The following is a 16634-nucleotide window of genomic DNA, read 5'->3' as shown; positions in this document are numbered from 1 at the left end:
ATTCCGCCACTCACCGGTTCTTCTAGGGGTCCCCGTTGGACATCTCCAAACTATCTCAACCGATGTTGACAAGATTTTTTTTACTATCCCTAGCCTATCACATATAATAAGGTTAAAATTCACCATAAAATCATGACAATTTTTCTACTAGACGGTTATGGCTATAAAATCTATAACAATTGTTATGGATATAAAATCACGTAATCGAATTCACCATAGAACATCATATATCTGTTTGGATCATGTTCAATGTTTTGAAAAACATACTCCCTCCGTTTAAAATTGTAGGTCATTTGATTTTTTCAAGTATATAATTTTTACTATACATTTAAATATAGTGCATGTAGAAAAGTTAAAATGGTCTATAACTTAAAACAAAATAGAGAAAATGAAACAGAGGGAGTACAAGATAAATTACATTTAGACCTAGTTAGGTCGTAAAGTAAAAGTAGTAAACCACCCGCAGGCCCTCGAAAGTTTGAATTCCCTGCAGGAATATCTATAGAAAACCGAAACTAGAATCACTAGATTGACATCTACCATTTCGAGGATTTGTTCATTAACATTTTGATCGATTTCCTTTCAATGTGCTTTCTTGTCTCATTTACGTAATCCACCAAATACGCCTTCAAGTCTTCTATTGATGATACGGGTTCTCTACTTGTCCCTTCACTTGAAGTGATCTGCTGCACGCCGGCCGCCGCCGTGACGGCGTCAGCTCTCTTGCCTGCAAAAACCCTAATGGCATCCCGCCTCCTCCACCTCCGCCGCCTCCTAGCTCCGCGCCCCACCCTCCCTGCCGCCGCTTTCTCCACCGCCGTCACCCCGACCCCGCGCGTCTCCGGTATCGTCGACGAGATCTGCGGCCTCACCCTCCTCGAGGCCTCCTCCCTCGCCGACGCCCTGCGCGGCCGCCTCGGCGTCGACGAGCTCCCCCCTCTGGCCATCCTCACGGGCGGCGCCGTTCCGCTCGCCGGCGGCGCGGCGGGCCCCGGGGCGGCTGGTGAGGAGGCGAAGGCCAAGGAGGAGAAGATGGCGTTCGACGTGAAGCTGGAGGGGTTCGACGCCGCGGCGAAGCTCAAGATCATCAAGGAGCTCAGGGCGTTCACGAATTTGGGGTTGAAGGAGGCCAAGGAGCTAGTGGAGAAGGCGCCCGCCGTGCTGAAGGCTGGAGTGCCCAAGGAGGAGGCGGAGAGTATCGCCGAGAAGATGCGGGCAGTCGGCGCCAAGATCGTTCTCGAGTGAGACGACGAGAGCTCTGTATGGCCTCGTTTCTTGATTTGTTTTATCTTTCTTGTACGAAGAAACTGATAGGATTTTGGAACAAGGAAGCAATAATTAGCAAAATTGACTGTGGAGATATTTTCATTGCCAGTGGAAATGCCAATTGGGCTTTGGGGAATACGGTCTTAGGGATATTGCTTCGAGCTCTGTATCTTGACTGTTTGTGTTTATGGTGAAAAATAGAGATTCTTTTACTTGAAATGGAGCAATTCATTGATGGACATTAGAGTTCTTTAGGATTATATTGTTTCCTGAGAAGAGAATGGGAGTGATGTGGCTTTCACTTGTCATTGTGTAGTTGTTGCGATTAGGCAAATGAGAAGGGGTGGTTTTAGGTAAGTTTTTGCATCCCAGCGTGGTGTAAAGTTTGTTTGCACTGGGGCAAAACTGTTACTTTAGAGAATTGTTAACATTTCTCACATCATTGTTTTCAAATCTGACATAGTTCTAGAGGGGAGTAATTAGTGGAAATGGTTGTATCCTGTAGACTACTTTGATCTTCACCACAGATTAACATATTTATGAAATTTTGAAATGTTTCAGCTAAAGTAGTCAAGTATGCATATGAACATAAAGTTGCTATCATGTGGTTGAAACTGAGACTTTGCTAAGGTTGCTACTTCTGAAAATGTTATAGAGGATCAGGCTAGTTCTGAGTGACTGCTATGAATGTATAGGAAATGGTTATGCTTAGCAGTTGATCATGTATGTGAGGACTCTGTTCATTATGCTAGTTCAATTTATACAATAAATTTTGGTTGGTTTACTACAATTGGCTTGTGGATCCAGTTGACAGAATTATTGAAATTGCTGCTGTTAGTTGTTAAGGCCTCTAAATTCTTCTGTACATATAGTGCCATGTAGTTTCTGAAATGATTCGCAAGATTCCGCACAGATAATGTGGTGAGAATGCTGCAGGAGAAAGAAATGCCCCCATTAGACTGCATAATCGAGCAACACATGAGAAATTTTCAGTAGATAGATTGCACACCATGAGTATCTTGGGGGGAAACTTATAAGCCACTTATGTCCATCAAGATTTCAAAATTGCAAGTACTGCAACATTGTATAGAACAATGAACTCTGAAGAAAATATTCATACTTAAGCTATGAAACAAATGAAGTGAGATACCTCTCATATAGATCTGCTAACTCATTTTTTTAATGTGGTGATTATTATTCTCTTAATACACTGCTCTGATCCTACATAAATATGTGCCCTCAAACCTCGTTTATTGCTGTACCATAGTCCATAGTACCTGGTAGGTTGCAGGATCAGGCAAACCAAAATAATCTCATTTGCATAGTACACTTGCTACATTTCTGCTTTGAAGGCAAAAATAAATTCTGACATGAGAATAACTAGGACCGCGGATCTCACAGTTTTCCTATTGAAAACTGTGAGTTGAGTCTGGAGATGACAAGTGAAAAATATTACTTTATTCTATTCGTCTACTGGATATTGTATGTGGCAAAGAGATTTAAATGTCTGCGAATTGGGTTTAGTTGAACAAAAAGAGTTATGCTCGCAGTTGTATCATGTTATAACATTTTGATGGTTCGAGTGAATAATCAAGGCCAACAGGCTATTTTGAATAAAGTTCTGTGGATTGTACCTTTGTTTGTACACAATGTGTATGTTCTGGTCGTGACTTGCCATTGTTTAACAATGTGTTGTGTTGCAAATTTATGGGACTTGGTAGCAATGTGATGTGTGTTCAACTGTATCGAACTGGCATTTAACTGGCATGTGATGCGTGTTGTGTTGGTAGCAAGCTTGATATGATGGTGGCCATGTTCGGTAGCTTCTGCCATGTGTTCTCTCTGCAAGAGTGAAGTTTATATACAGAATGCCTGTCCAAAACCTGCAGTAGCACAAAAAGAAAACAAAACTAAAAAGATTTAAGATCTGTTACTTGTGTGAAGGTGGGTTGTATAGTATCTTGATGGAAAGTTTCAGGAAGACGCATGGCGAAGGTGTTGGTTCATTCCAAATTCCAAGCAGTGGATATAATCACTAACGATTCAGATCAGGTTACCGAAGTCACTGATTATCTGCCCCATCTTAGACACTGAAGAGTGAAGAACATCTAGTTAGTAGCAACTATCTTGCTCTTTACGTATCACGGATTTACAAAGCACCATGCCATTCGCCGTCTCATGAACTCGCACGCAGACACGGGACGGGAGCGAAAGGCATCATTTTTGGCTAGACCTGCAGTTCCACGGGCCACAGCTGAGCTTATATAACAGGTTGGAAAGGTCAACCTACGTACCTGCGACATTATATTGCTCATCCCAAACTCCAAGAGTTTTGTGTTCAAGATCACATGGAAGCGACGCGACGCGACGCGATCACGAAGATCGCACGGGAACTCCAAGAAAGCTAAAACACCATATGATATGAGAGATTCTTCAGCAGGTAAGTCACTAATAAGAAAAGAGAGAGCAGACACTGTTCAGCTCCTAGATGGGCTGGTCCATTGATATAACTGGGCTGTACTATGTTCCTTAAGCATGAAAATACGCAGGCCGGTTACACGCTTGTTAGATGGGTCGGAAAGAGAGAAGAAAATCGTATCTTCATGAAAACAGATAGTTGTTTGATAATTGGATACATTTTTATAGCCACAACGTCATAAGACGATATATAATTATCTTGAGAGCCTGATAAACAACTATACACTATGCATTGGAGAATTGTAAATATGAAAGGATAGATTTAGAAAATTGGCAAAGTCAATACATCAGGAGTAGCACAAAAAGTCCGGTAAATCATGTGACAAGGGCACCTGCATAGATTAGGCATACAGGCCTTACAACCCAGGGCGTACTATTTGCTTACATCCATTAGTGTGTAAGGGTTTCAATGCGGACTTTGATAAGGATCAAATGGCTGTTCATCTACCTTTATCCTTGGAAGCTCAGGCAGAAGCTCGGTTACTTATGTTTTCTCATATGAATCTCCTGTCTCCTGCTATTGGAGATCCTATTTGCGTGCCAACCCAAGACATGCTTATCGGACTTTATGTATTAACGATTGGAAACCATTGAGGTATTTGTGCAAATAGATATAATAGTTGCGGAAACTCTCCAAACAAAAAAGGTTTGTAAACGGCCCTTTTCCACCCCTAGGTGTAAACCAGATGGCTTTACGTCAATCAAGCCACTCCAATTCCAAGCCTCCGCGGTGGCACGCCCGAAAGCTATCGGCCACCACGTCGAACTCGGAAATTTTTTTTCGTGCAGCCGGCTTGCAAAGCTCCGTCCGTGTAGTCCGATGCCTAATGGTTGCCGCGTGGACACCCCAAGCATCGGACGCCCTGCTGATCGCAGGCTTCCTGCCACAGAGATTAATCACGCTCGGCTCACACAATTCCTGGAAATTGCAGCTTAGCTCACAGTCAGCGCTCAACTCGCATGTGCAAGATGTGGCTCGCAGCGCTGGACTCGCAGGAAGAAGAGTAATTTCCTTTTGCTTCCCCATCAAAGCCGTCAACATCTCATACAAATGTGCTGCTTCCATCGTCCGCCGTCGCTGCCATGGTCCGTCGCAATCCGCACGCCCCCTCCCACCCCCGTTCTCGCCGACAAACACCTCTAACTCCCATCGTCCTCTGCTACCATGGCCTCCATCATCCTCCGTCGTCCTCCGCTGGCGTGGCCTCCGTCATCCTCTGCCGCCAACGCAGTCGCCTCGCTCACCGGTGGCCCTCTCATCCGGCCGCTTGAAGAGGCACCTCCACTCTCTGGTTCGCCGCCCGCCGCCACAATCACCTCACCCACTGGCTCCCCCCTCACAACCGCATTAGGAGGCACCTCAACTACACCTGGGTCATAGAAGGTTATATGCTTCAATCTGAACTAATTTTAGTACCCTTTTGATTTGTTCTATGTGGCACATCAGGATGAGCAATTGATAGTTGATGCAGACCACACAGGTGGATGGCCAATTGTGCCTACAGAGGTACTTGCTTTTTCCTGTTAGTTATTCGTGAATTTTACTTTCCGCATACGTCTTTGTCCATTGTAGATGCTAAAAATAACAGGTTTCACAGTCATGGTATTTTAGTCCCTATATATGTCTTATTGTCTCACAGTCATGGTATTTCAGTGCCCTGGTGAGATAAGCTTTTTGTACAAACTTGTGCATCCAAATTAATACAGTTTGTACATCCAAATTAATGCCGGTCCTGTTCATGTTTCCTAGCTTGTTGCTATATTGAATCTTCATATGGCTATTATCCATACCATGAGCAATCTTTCACAGACATGAGTCTTTCTTGTTTGTATTTCATATCTCACATGAAAATGAAAGTACAAAATTCAGTAGTACAAGATTCAGATGCGGATGAAAGAAGTGATGAATTATTTTAGAGGTGAAGATGGTGTGCAGTGAAGCAATATGCTGCAGTTCTGGAAGGACCACGACAAGGGCATGATGTTGTTCTATTCAGATGCATAGTGTGGTTAAAAAAATGTACAATGTATGGATGTGCTAAACATAAAAAGTTTGTTGATGTTGTTGTATTCCTATGTACAGGGTAGTTATCAAATTCTTCAATATATGAGTGTGTTAAAAAAAGAGATTGTGATGAAATAAATATGGATGTTTCGAAGAATAGAGTTTGCATCTCTCATTTGGAGGATCTGAAATACAGTATAGATGCATATTGTGAAATTGAGTTTGTATATCTCATTTGGAGGTTTTAAACTACAAAGACTGAACATCGGAATGTATAAATATAATTGGGAGGTTCTGAAAAAGAAGTCTGGATGCTCTAAAAATGAGACTGTAATATAAGCATGGATGGTCTCAATAGAAATATCTCTGCAATCTGATAAAAATACAAATATGGAATGATTACATATTTTCATAGAAAGGTTACACTCCATCATCTTGATTTTACACTCCATCAAAATTTAATTTCTTAACAGCTATAATGTGGTGGCTCGATCAACTCCCAATAAGAGATTTGTATATCCTCCTTGGATATAAGGAGCATCCGTGGTAGAAGAACTGCCATACATGTTAAAGTGTGGCATCATAGCATTAGCATATTCTTCTTGGTTCAAAAGAGCAACCATGGATGAAGATGCCCCATCCACATCATTTGCAAAGTTTGGCATTGTGCTGCTTGAGGGACATGGGTACCCCATAGGTCCCTATCAACCAGGATACTGGCTGGATTTGACAAGTGGGCCCACCTGATCAGGGCATGCGGACTAAGGACACGAAGATACTTGGAGTACAAGACAAGTCAACCAGATAGTTCAAATCTGTTCGGATATTATAGGACACATATTATAGTCCGACTCAGATTACCTTCCATGTAACTATCAAGTAGATTAGATTCAAACTGACTTGTAACCCTAGATCGTCAGTCTATATAAGGCGGCCAAGAGCGCCTCCCGAGGGCAACCCAATGCCTCGGAACATTGAGCAATGCAATCCACCACAATACAGGACGTAGGGTATTACTCCCCTGAGGCCCGAATCTGTCTAAAACCCTCGTGTCCCCTTCGTATTCTCGCGATCACCTTCGAGTTTTTAGTTTCGCAATCATCCTCACCTACAAATTAACCACTTGGGTAACCCCCTGGTGGATTGCCGAGCTTATAAATTCGACACTGCTAGCATCAATGCTACCATCGTTAAGATCCTGTACGACAGAATATGAAATTGTTCATAAAAAGTTGCATGTAAACAAATCAAATATGAAAAGTGAATATAGTCCAAGTCATATGACTTACGATAAATTGCTCTAGGTCAACACCTTCATATCCTTCGTATCTATTATTTGCTGCATTTATTGAATCTTGCCCTATATTCAAACATATGAAGTTAACTGTACTGAAAAAACATCCTAGAATGGGTAGGATCAATACCTTCATCTTTACCACTTTTCTTTTTCTTCCCTTTATTCTTTTCAAAGGAGATGGTCCCTCATCTACTCTTTAGGCCTTTTACCATCCGAGGAATTCTAAATGATATTTTACCTCTAAATATGTCTGTAGCACAGTCAATTAAAATTGGAGGAACCTTAAAATTGGAGGAACCTCATTGGCTTTTTCTTGCACCTTGCTTAGAGAATTATCTGCTTCCAAATCCAAATTAGCTATTGCATTCTCCAAATAATCAAGAAGTTCTTTTGACCATGAACACTTCAATGCAACGGATGTTGCCTTTCGTGAGATACGTGCAGCTTGGGTTTTCAAACTTTCCTTCTCAGATCCTTGTTTCTCAATATAGAATCCTCTCTTTGCATACTTTGTCCATCTGTTCAATATATATTGTGACAGTAACATGAAAACATTGTTCACATTGAACACTTTGAGGGCATGCTTGCATAATATACCTATAAGATGTGGACGTCATATTCAGCAATTTGTATTAGAAATTATACTGTTGCAATTTAAACCTTGTATACATACCTATGGATTCATACTTTCAGCAAGCACATGCAATGGTCAAATATGCTTTTGTTGAATACAACTGTTGCTCCATAATTAGAGTACATATGTGTAACCATATATGTCAAAACTAACCTCTCGTTGGGTAACAATTTACAAGAAATGAAAATTGTTCCTTAAATGCTTCCTCAAATTCTTTAAACACCCTCCTTGTATATGAATCGGCCGCGGTCTTCAATAGAGGGATGCAAGTAACTGGGCTCTTTCGACGTGATTGGAAATCTTCATCCAACTCATTTTCACAAACATTAACAGAAACCTTCTCACATTCTACAAGGAGCTCTGAAAGACCCACTTTTCTGTGAAATCTTTTCATAAATACATTATTCATACCTTTACTCCTTTGAGTGGAGTTCATATCAGCTGTAAATGAGTCACGATGCACAGCAGCCCACTTTGCTCTCAAATCATATAGGTTTAACATCCATTCATTGTCCTCAAGTTTGTACTCATGCAACAATTCATCCCCCTTCTTTTCAAGTAAAACTCTGATTTGTCTTCATAGACACATCTCTTAAAATCAGGAAGAAATTTCTCCGGATGCTCTTGAATTACATGACTGAGATGTTTAACAGCATTTAAATAGATGTACCATAACAAAGATGATGGCTTGTGTTTGGGAATACATAAGCTACTGCACCCGCCATGACCGCATCTTGATTAGTAAAAATTGTACTAGGATGCTTGTTTGACATTGCTGTTAGAAAGGTTCCAAATAGCCAAACAAAAGATTCAATAGTCTTATTAAACAATAATGCAGCCCCAAAAATGATTGTCTGCTTGTGATGGTTGGTTCCCAGTAGTGGAGCAAAAAGGCAATTTAAACTTATTAGTCTGAAATGTGGTGTCAAAGGATACGGCATCACCAAAACATGCGTAATCCATGATAGACTGACCATCTGACCATTTGCCCAAAAGAAATTAGCCATTCTACCATCTTCCTTATCTATTTCAATGGCATAAAAGAATGATGATCCTCTATTTGCTTATTTTTCATGTATTCCAACAATGTTTGTGCGTCATTGGATTCTAAATACTGCTTGCATTGTTGACCAATCTCATTATTGCAATCCATCCGTAAGAATGACACTTTATCAACTCCTCCATAAAATTGTACCATAAACTCAAACACCTAGGCTGGCTTCATCCCGCCATCTCTCATTTGGCCTGGCTTCATCCCGCTATCTCTCATTTGGCCAATTAGTTTCTTATCTACTTCTTGAGCACTTCGTTGGGACCTCACCTTCTGCTTTGGACTAGCAAGGTAATGATTGTGATCATGCACAACCTTATACACTGTCCAAACCCCCTCCTTGCTAACACTAAATTGAACATGAGCATTGCAACCTGTCCTTATAGTGTCCTTTGATGACTCTTTGTCGATGACCTTGACTACTACAAACTATATATTTGTGATAGATCCTGCCATCTCCTCAGCGCTTTATGTCACTCTTTCTAATACCGAACCCAATCTTGCTTACATATGTGTTGTACATATCATAAGCTTTATGCTCGGATTCGAAAAACATTCCAACTTCAGAAACAATCAAAGTTTGTTCAACTTTATCAGCCACCTGTTGTATAATGAGCCTAGAATTAAAAGGTGCCTTAGAAAAATATGAAATATTATGATCTCACTTGAATTGTTATTCAAGTTGCTTCAATTACCTCATTTGATGTTTCATTCGCCATTGCTTTTGTAGTGATCAACTCGATATTCTGTGCAACCTAGCATGTGCTCGCTGATCGTACTAGGCGTAGGGCATGTAACATCAAAACATAAAAGAAATAGGCGTATGTACCTGTGTTATCGGCTTCCCGTAGACTTCAGGATCCCTGACGATCACACCATCATTATCCACAACAAGTACCAACAACTGTCCTCCCATGTCGAATGTTAGAGTAGAGGACGACATCGGATGAGACGAGGGCACTGTAATCCCTGGCCGTCTCATCCTCATGACTCCTACCATGATGCCTACGTTGTCTAGGACGATGGGAGAGGAGTTGCACCGCCGGCGGCTGCTTGCTCTAACTGACGCGTGCGTGAAGTAATCGTGAGAGTATGGCTTACGATGGGCCGCCAGATCGCGTAACAGACGTGGGAGTCCAATCTCCTCTGAGCCAAGAGTCGGAGCCGAGCCGAGCATGATTGACCTCTGCGGGAAGAAGCCTGCGAGCAGCAGGATGTCCACGCGGCAACCATCATGGCAACCATCATACGTCGGACTGCTTGGAGCTTTGCAGCGCGGCTGCACGAAATTTTTTTCCTCGAACTCGCAAATCTCCGGCTCCAGCAAATACTCATGCAACCAAGTGTCGTCAGATCTCGGAGTTATGTCGGTGAAGTAGACGCAGTTGGGCCTAAGCCACGTCGACGGCGAAGAGAAGACGCCGGCACCGCCACCGACAGGCTACGGCCCCCGATGAGGAAGGCGCTGCCGCCGAGGTGCCGCACCTTCCTCCAGCGCCCGACGGCCGGGGCATACCTCTGGATGTACTTCCGCCTCGGGCGGTCGCGCGTGGCGTCGTGCCAGCCGGGGACGTCGCTCCACACCACGTGCAGCGCCCCGTCGCCGGCGAACACGAGGTGCTTCCCGTAGTGCCGGCGGTCGGGGCCCGGGGAGCGCCCATACCGTCCCGCACAGCGTCGTGTAGTAGAACTTGCCCCCGTGGTACACGAGGTCCAGGTCGCGGTTGACGTAGACGAGCTGATCGGAGCCTTGGTCTTATTCTACGTGTGGTGTGGCGGCGAGGCCGGCCGCGTCGGGCCAGTCCAGCCACTGCCAGCCTTCGCCGGCCGCCATCGTGAACGCCAGGCCGTGGTCGTTGCGGCAGAGGACGGCGACCGCGTAGTCCTGCGCGGTAGGATTGGGAGCGAAGGCCACCCTCTGGACGAAAGACAGCTGCGCCTTTCCAAAGAGGCGTCTGTCTTGGTGTGTGAGTATCTGCAGCGTGCCATCGGGCGACATGGGCACGGCGACCGAGATGCAACCGCCGTGGAACAGGTCACGTCGGAGCGAGCCGAGCGGAGGCAGTCGGACCGCCGGCTTCGCGTCCGTGAGGGGGTTGAGCAGCGTGATGGCAAGGCAGGGGTCGACGAGGGCGAGCCCGCCGTCGCTGGAGCCGACGCAGCGCTGGTGCTCGAGCCCCCACCGCATGGGGGTGAGCGCGGGGAGCGAGAGCATGGTGAACCGGTCCCTGTCGCCGATTTCCAGGCCGTCGGCGATCACCAGCCACGGCGATGGCATGATCGCCGGGAGCGCGGTGCTCCAGGACCGGCACACGCCTCGGAAGCATAGGCCGCTAGAGAGGTCCAGGAGCTCGCCGATGCACGTCAAGAGATCACCGGGCAGGCTGGCCCAGTCGCGGAACGTCGCTGCCTGCTCTGCCACGTAATAGGTCGTCTCCTCCATGACCGTCCGGTTGCTGATCTGATCCCAATTAATCAAGACTGCATGGCAACTACAGGATGCAAGGCCAATAATTACGCACGTGTGAATATCTATGCACATCAGAATAATCCTATAATGATGTGTAAAATTGAGTGTATACAAGGAAAGAGGAAATGACACTAAAAGTAAACCATGTAAAAAATAAGGAAACTACATGGAACATATGTCAGGTTTTAGAAGTGAGTAATGTACACAGAGCAACAAGAAGAATAATACAACCCCAGGAATTACTGCATATATATGTGCATAGATATTGTGTGTGTAATTGTAACATGACAATTCAATTTAATATTTGGCACATACCTCTGTGCCATCCTGGGCAAGGAAATAATCGGTTAACCGCCTAGAATTATCAGCTGCACTATTCTTTTCCTTTGAAGAGCGGTGAGAGGACCGAAACTTCTTCCTACGGCGATCTACAACCCCGGTGCGATCATCAAAAGCATTCCTCATACGGCGAACAGATTTATTGCACCCCGGATCATGGTCAACCGCAATAAAATCAGCGCTAGGATCATCAGGAACATAACTCTGTTGAGGAACATTTCGGTTGGGTAGCTGTTGAAAAGACGATCCAGGGCCACCACCCACTGGATAAGATGATCGCAACTCGGGTCGAAGAAGAACCTCGAACCTGAAGTGAGAAAAATGAAAGTATAAAGTATAGACCATGAATCAATGAAAATGCAGTGGACTACAGGATAGGCGGTGAAATTATAAACACGCGCATACCTCTCCTGTGTGCTCTCGAATACAGCTAGCTTCGGGTTGATAGGCATCCTATTCACCAACCGCTGACAAGTATATGTCCTGTGAGACAAATCAAATTGAACATACTCTGTGTCAGTAATAATGAATACAAAGAGTGGTTAGGATCCAAATATGTTGTAGTTGTTTACATGGAATATTTACAAACTGAAAAGAATAAAATGATGTAAACGTTATGACAGGCATGGGAAAGCAGAAGAGATGAGAACACAGACAAAAATGAGTCACATAAGACCTTCTAGTTGAGCAGATCCGTGGAGAACCTTGCTGAACACCTTCTGACTGTAAGGGAACCGTATCTACACATGGAAGAAAATAATTAGAGAGAACTACAAAAACTACTCTTTCTTTACTCGTTTTCTAAAGATTTAGCAGATACCTGAAGACTCCATGAGTAGGTATGAAAATGAAGGAAACCACAGCTCGGAGGGATGATGGCAGAGCTGCCTGGCATGGGGGAGGAAAAGAGTTGTTAATTATAGAGGTGCATTATACAGGGGTACGTATTCTTTCACTGAATGAACTAGCATCTTTATTAATGGTATAAAAACTCTACTTTGAGGGGTACGTATGGCAGATATAATATCCTAATAGAACGTTCTGAGTCTAATACTCACACAACCCAATAATTCTAGTTTCAATTCTAATGGCGTAAGAAAATTAACATGCCTTGTGTAGGGAGCTCATACTTTTGCTACCATGTGAAACAAAAGATTCAGTTCAGTATTGTGGCTTACGTGATGCCTGCAGTTGGTCGCCAGTCATGGTAACCTGCTGCAAACACACTCTAGAAAACAAAGCTAACAATCTAAACTGGTTGTTGAAATATTAAAATATTATTGGCCATAGAAAACAAAGCTAGTCTGATTGCCATCACTAAATCTGGAACTGTTGTTGACTGAGAGCACCATTAGGTTTGCACACTTCTCAATTTAATTCTTTGATCTCTATTCATTATCATAATATCCTAAAGAATACAAAAGGCACACATCCATGTGCAAGCATCAAAGGTGCTAGCCTGGTACTATCAGCTCATACAAAATAATAAAAAACACTTCAAGCTAAAGCTTCAGGTCCAGGCACCAAAACAACTCTACTGATTTATCCAATCCATCGTATTACCATTCTATGTTTTTCTTTAGGCAGGGAACCTTCACTCCACCTCTCCATCCCACACCCGTCGCCACAGTTTATGCGGAGTGTGATGAACTAGATAAAAACATGAGCAGAAAAGGGAAAGACAAGGACGTGGACAGGGTTTGGCGGACGTTGGGTCAAGACACCCTAAATGCATCCTTCGGGAGTAATAGACTCTGATTTATATGGACAAGTTCGTGGAGGTCCATGAGCAACTGGTAGAGGTGCCACTAAAGATTCTCGTAGGGACCTCCCATACCCTCAGATGATGGACATTAATGGCTGATGATGGCTCTGGGCCTCTGGCAATAATCTTCATGGGAGCTCACGCTGTAAACTGATATAATCCAGCTCACTCATCCGCTCCTTGTATACAGGTCTATCCAGGCTATCTAAAACCAGCAAATCGCCCATACAGAATGGAGGAGGGACAGCACACATTTCTAGGTAAATAATGCTAAGAGAAGGTCTACGTCCCTTGATTTCTGTGACCCTTGCCTCGGTCACCTCAATACTCTGTAGACTCAGCCTAGAGAATTGCACGGTCTTGTCTTTCAAACCATTTGGGAGAACGGGAACCGACATTGGTAACTCTAAACTCGCGCAAGCACTACACGGCCAAACTAACCATTATGGCCAAGGTGCAGCGTGCCGTGTGCATGATCTCCAACTCGGTAGCCACTCTAGGCAAAAGGGGCTGCAAAATCCCTTCAAGCTCAGCCTTCACAAATAAGCTATTCAGCACATCCATTATGAGAATAAATAGCAAAGATGAAAGCTTGCTAGTTATATATATTACAGTTTTAACTATTTATTTACTTGTTACTGCCGTGTAATGGTATCAATGCATTTATGCAGGCAACAAATCTGGAGATGTATTTAATGACCAAATTCGGCATGACTACTGGCTTTTCTAAGGACAGGAACTTAAAGTTGGCAAAACAGACAAACACGTAATTTTTCCTTCCTTAAAGATAACTTAGACATTGAGTTCTTTGCTGCATGTTTACTCATGCTTTGCATTGTTGTTGTAGATATGACTGTGGGTTTCATGTCCTCTTATACATTCAGCGCTATGGGCGCAGTGACATGTATGGAATTGATACGGTTAGTAACATGCTTGTTAAGTAACAGTGTGATTTGTTTTTGTTTTACAAAATATACTTGTGCCTTTAAATGCAGGAACAAATTTTATTTTACCGTAAGCAGCTTGCTTATGAGCTCAAGCACGAATCCAATGATCATCCTTCCACATCAACCCAGTACATTGATGAATCACCCTTACATGTGTATTCAGCAAGACCCCCATCAGGAAGCTCCAGATCACCCTTACATGACTTGTCTTCAACAAAAACCCCATCTGTGTCAGGAAGCTCCATTTCAACAAGCTTTGACTCTTTGGGCGGTAGCAAGCCGAATGCTGGGAAAGAGGACACTTTGAGCAGTAGCCTGGGGCTTAATGCTGAGCAAGAGGACGCTGAGGTGCACAATAAGCCAAAAAGAAAAAGAACAAAGACTGATAAGACTGAGGTTAAAACACCAGTTGTGCGACAACGCCTACACACTGAAACTGCACACTCGTTATGCGATCTTGTCTTAAAAGCTGACCCAAACAATGAAAGGTATGCTTTGAAGACTTATTTTGTTTCTTTATGTAAGCATGTCAATCTGTACTTTCTATAGTAACTAATATCATTTCTAAATTGGAAAAAATGATAGCAGCAATCTGATCACATTGAACTCACTGGTGATGACAATAAAGGAATGTGCTACCTTCTTGAGTGGTGGCTCGGCCACCCTCGAGATGCTCAAAGAAACACTTACCCTCACGGCTGGTTTAGATATCAAAGAAAATAATAGATACAGGGTGATTGTTGGTCCTATGGACATGGTAAGTTTTCTACTGTGTAGCATAATGATTTTGCTTTGCTTTGCACTCATATAGTTGTTTTACCATGAGTGCAGTCCACCTTGGACAACGACACTGGCAGCGAGGCCTTCAAGGATGCAGTGAAGACCCAAATGGTGGTGCCCAGCATTCCACAGACTTGTATGATGGTAAAATTACTGACTCATAACCTTAGAGTTTGAATCCCCATGTGCTTTTGTATCACTTTTTGTGACATTTGCAGATTAATTCAAATTCCCATGTGGTATTTTATCTTGCTGCAAAAATGTGCATTTGCAGGTATTCCTCCCTGTCAAAAAAGGTAGCGACTGGTCCGTCTATTGCATTAATAAAGTCTGTCAAAGGATAGACTACCTGATCTGCAGCTCAAATGAGGAACCAATCGATGCTGCTGAATTGTGTAAACCACTCTTGAAGGAAGTAGACTTCAGTACTAGAAAAATCTTTGACTTTATGGACTGGTCACCTGCACCGGTTCCTTTCGAGAAGAAAATCTCTTCATGTGATACTGGCTTATTAGCCATGTATTTTATGGAGATGTACAATGGAAAACAGTTCGGTCTGGAAGTTGAGGACACAAAGGTTAGTGTATCACCTTTTTTTTAACCTGCTGATCAATGAATTATTGCTACTGATCAATGGATTATTTTTCATAATCTCTTTGTTATTTTATTTACAGACCTGGTCAGAAAGCTAAAGGAAACCTGGTCAGAAAGCTGGTTTACGACTCTGCCATCACTATGGACTAGATGGTATGCATTCAATCAAGTTCTTTGCATGTGCTCGGCACACTTTTCGATGTGAAGAAGTTACATGCTATGTTGAGAAATCGGAATCCCGAACTTGACACCGATTTTCTAGAAGTGACACCAAAGTAGTGTACTACCATTTCTTTTGTGGACTCTTACCCACACTGCTTCGAGAAGATCTTCGCACTGACACCAATGCGGGACACTAACTCTCTATAAGGAAACTCAAACCTTTATTCACTACTCAATTTGATACAAGACTCACTTGCACACTCTTTGTGTGGCTATCCTACCATGACACCATTACACTACATGGCTATCTTGCAATCTCCTACTTGGGACCTCTTATGCCATGGTATGGCTAGGAGGGAGGGAAGCACCTCTATTTATAGGTGCTCATGATCATTGTGGTGTTGCCATGTGGAACTTCCACACTCTTCCATACAAAATATCCTAACTCTATGACCCTCCTCATCCTTATCTAGTTTCTTATATTTCTACCATGCTAAAATATCTAGTTCTAGAGTATTCTACACTTCACCATGAAGCATGACAACTATAGCTCATGCATTTTCTCCAATTTTCTAGAACCTTCTTACCTTGCCATGATTTTATCCTTATACATAGCAAAGTTAGTCTTTTAAGATCTCCACAATCTTCTAGAATGTTCCAAGTATGCATTACATATTTCAACATGCTACATGATCATGCATATTGTGCTATAGTATATTCTTGTATCTCGAGTGCAGACTTGTATGTTTAGGGACAGACACGAACATGGCCAATGGTTGAGTAGTGATTTCAAGATCAAGGATGAGGACCCCAATAAACTTATGTTTGGTGACAAGGAGGTTACTA

The 16634-nt window shown here is 43.2% G+C and overlaps 2 protein-coding genes and 1 long non-coding RNA gene across 3 annotated transcripts; 1 reads left to right on the top strand and 2 right to left on the bottom strand.

Moving 5' to 3' along the window:
* Window positions 1–666: 666 nt before the first annotated feature.
* Window positions 667–1501, top strand: LOC101771856 (50S ribosomal protein L7/L12). The gene has a single exon (XM_004981811.2). The coding sequence runs from the start codon at window positions 742–744 to the stop codon at window positions 1243–1245; it is 504 nt and encodes a 167-aa protein (XP_004981868.1). The 5' UTR covers window positions 667–741; the 3' UTR covers window positions 1246–1501.
* An 8986-nt stretch (window positions 1502–10487) lies between these two features.
* Window positions 10488–11174, bottom strand: LOC106804507. Its single transcript, XM_014805777.1, has one exon. The coding sequence runs from the start codon at window positions 11172–11174 to the stop codon at window positions 10488–10490; it is 687 nt and encodes a 228-aa protein (XP_014661263.1).
* A 1041-nt stretch (window positions 11175–12215) lies between these two features.
* Window positions 12216–13218, bottom strand: LOC101771604. The gene is made up of 3 exons (XR_215786.4): window positions 13104–13218; window positions 12361–12428; window positions 12216–12280 (listed from the first exon to the last, which is right to left on the bottom strand). It is a non-coding gene; the product is annotated as an uncharacterized LOC101771604 (long non-coding RNA).
* Window positions 13219–16634: the final 3416 nt, after the last annotated feature.

The sequence above is a fragment of the Setaria italica genome, chromosome IX, assembly GCF_000263155.2.
Source record: "Setaria italica strain Yugu1 chromosome IX, Setaria_italica_v2.0, whole genome shotgun sequence".
In the NCBI taxonomy this organism is placed as follows: domain Eukaryota; kingdom Viridiplantae; phylum Streptophyta; class Magnoliopsida; order Poales; family Poaceae; genus Setaria; species Setaria italica.
The sequence above is the reverse complement of the archived record's forward strand: the minus strand, read 5'-3'. Positions and strand labels throughout refer to the sequence as shown.

Bases quoted from the DNA above. Each gene is read 5' to 3' on its own strand.
- LOC101771856 (XM_004981811.2), top strand. From the start codon at position 742: ATGGCATCCCGCCTCCTCCACCTCCGCCGCCTCCTAGCTCCGCGCCCC.
- LOC106804507 (XM_014805777.1), bottom strand. From the start codon at position 11,174: ATGGAGGAGACGACCTATTACGTGGCAGAGCAGGCAGCGACGTTCCGC.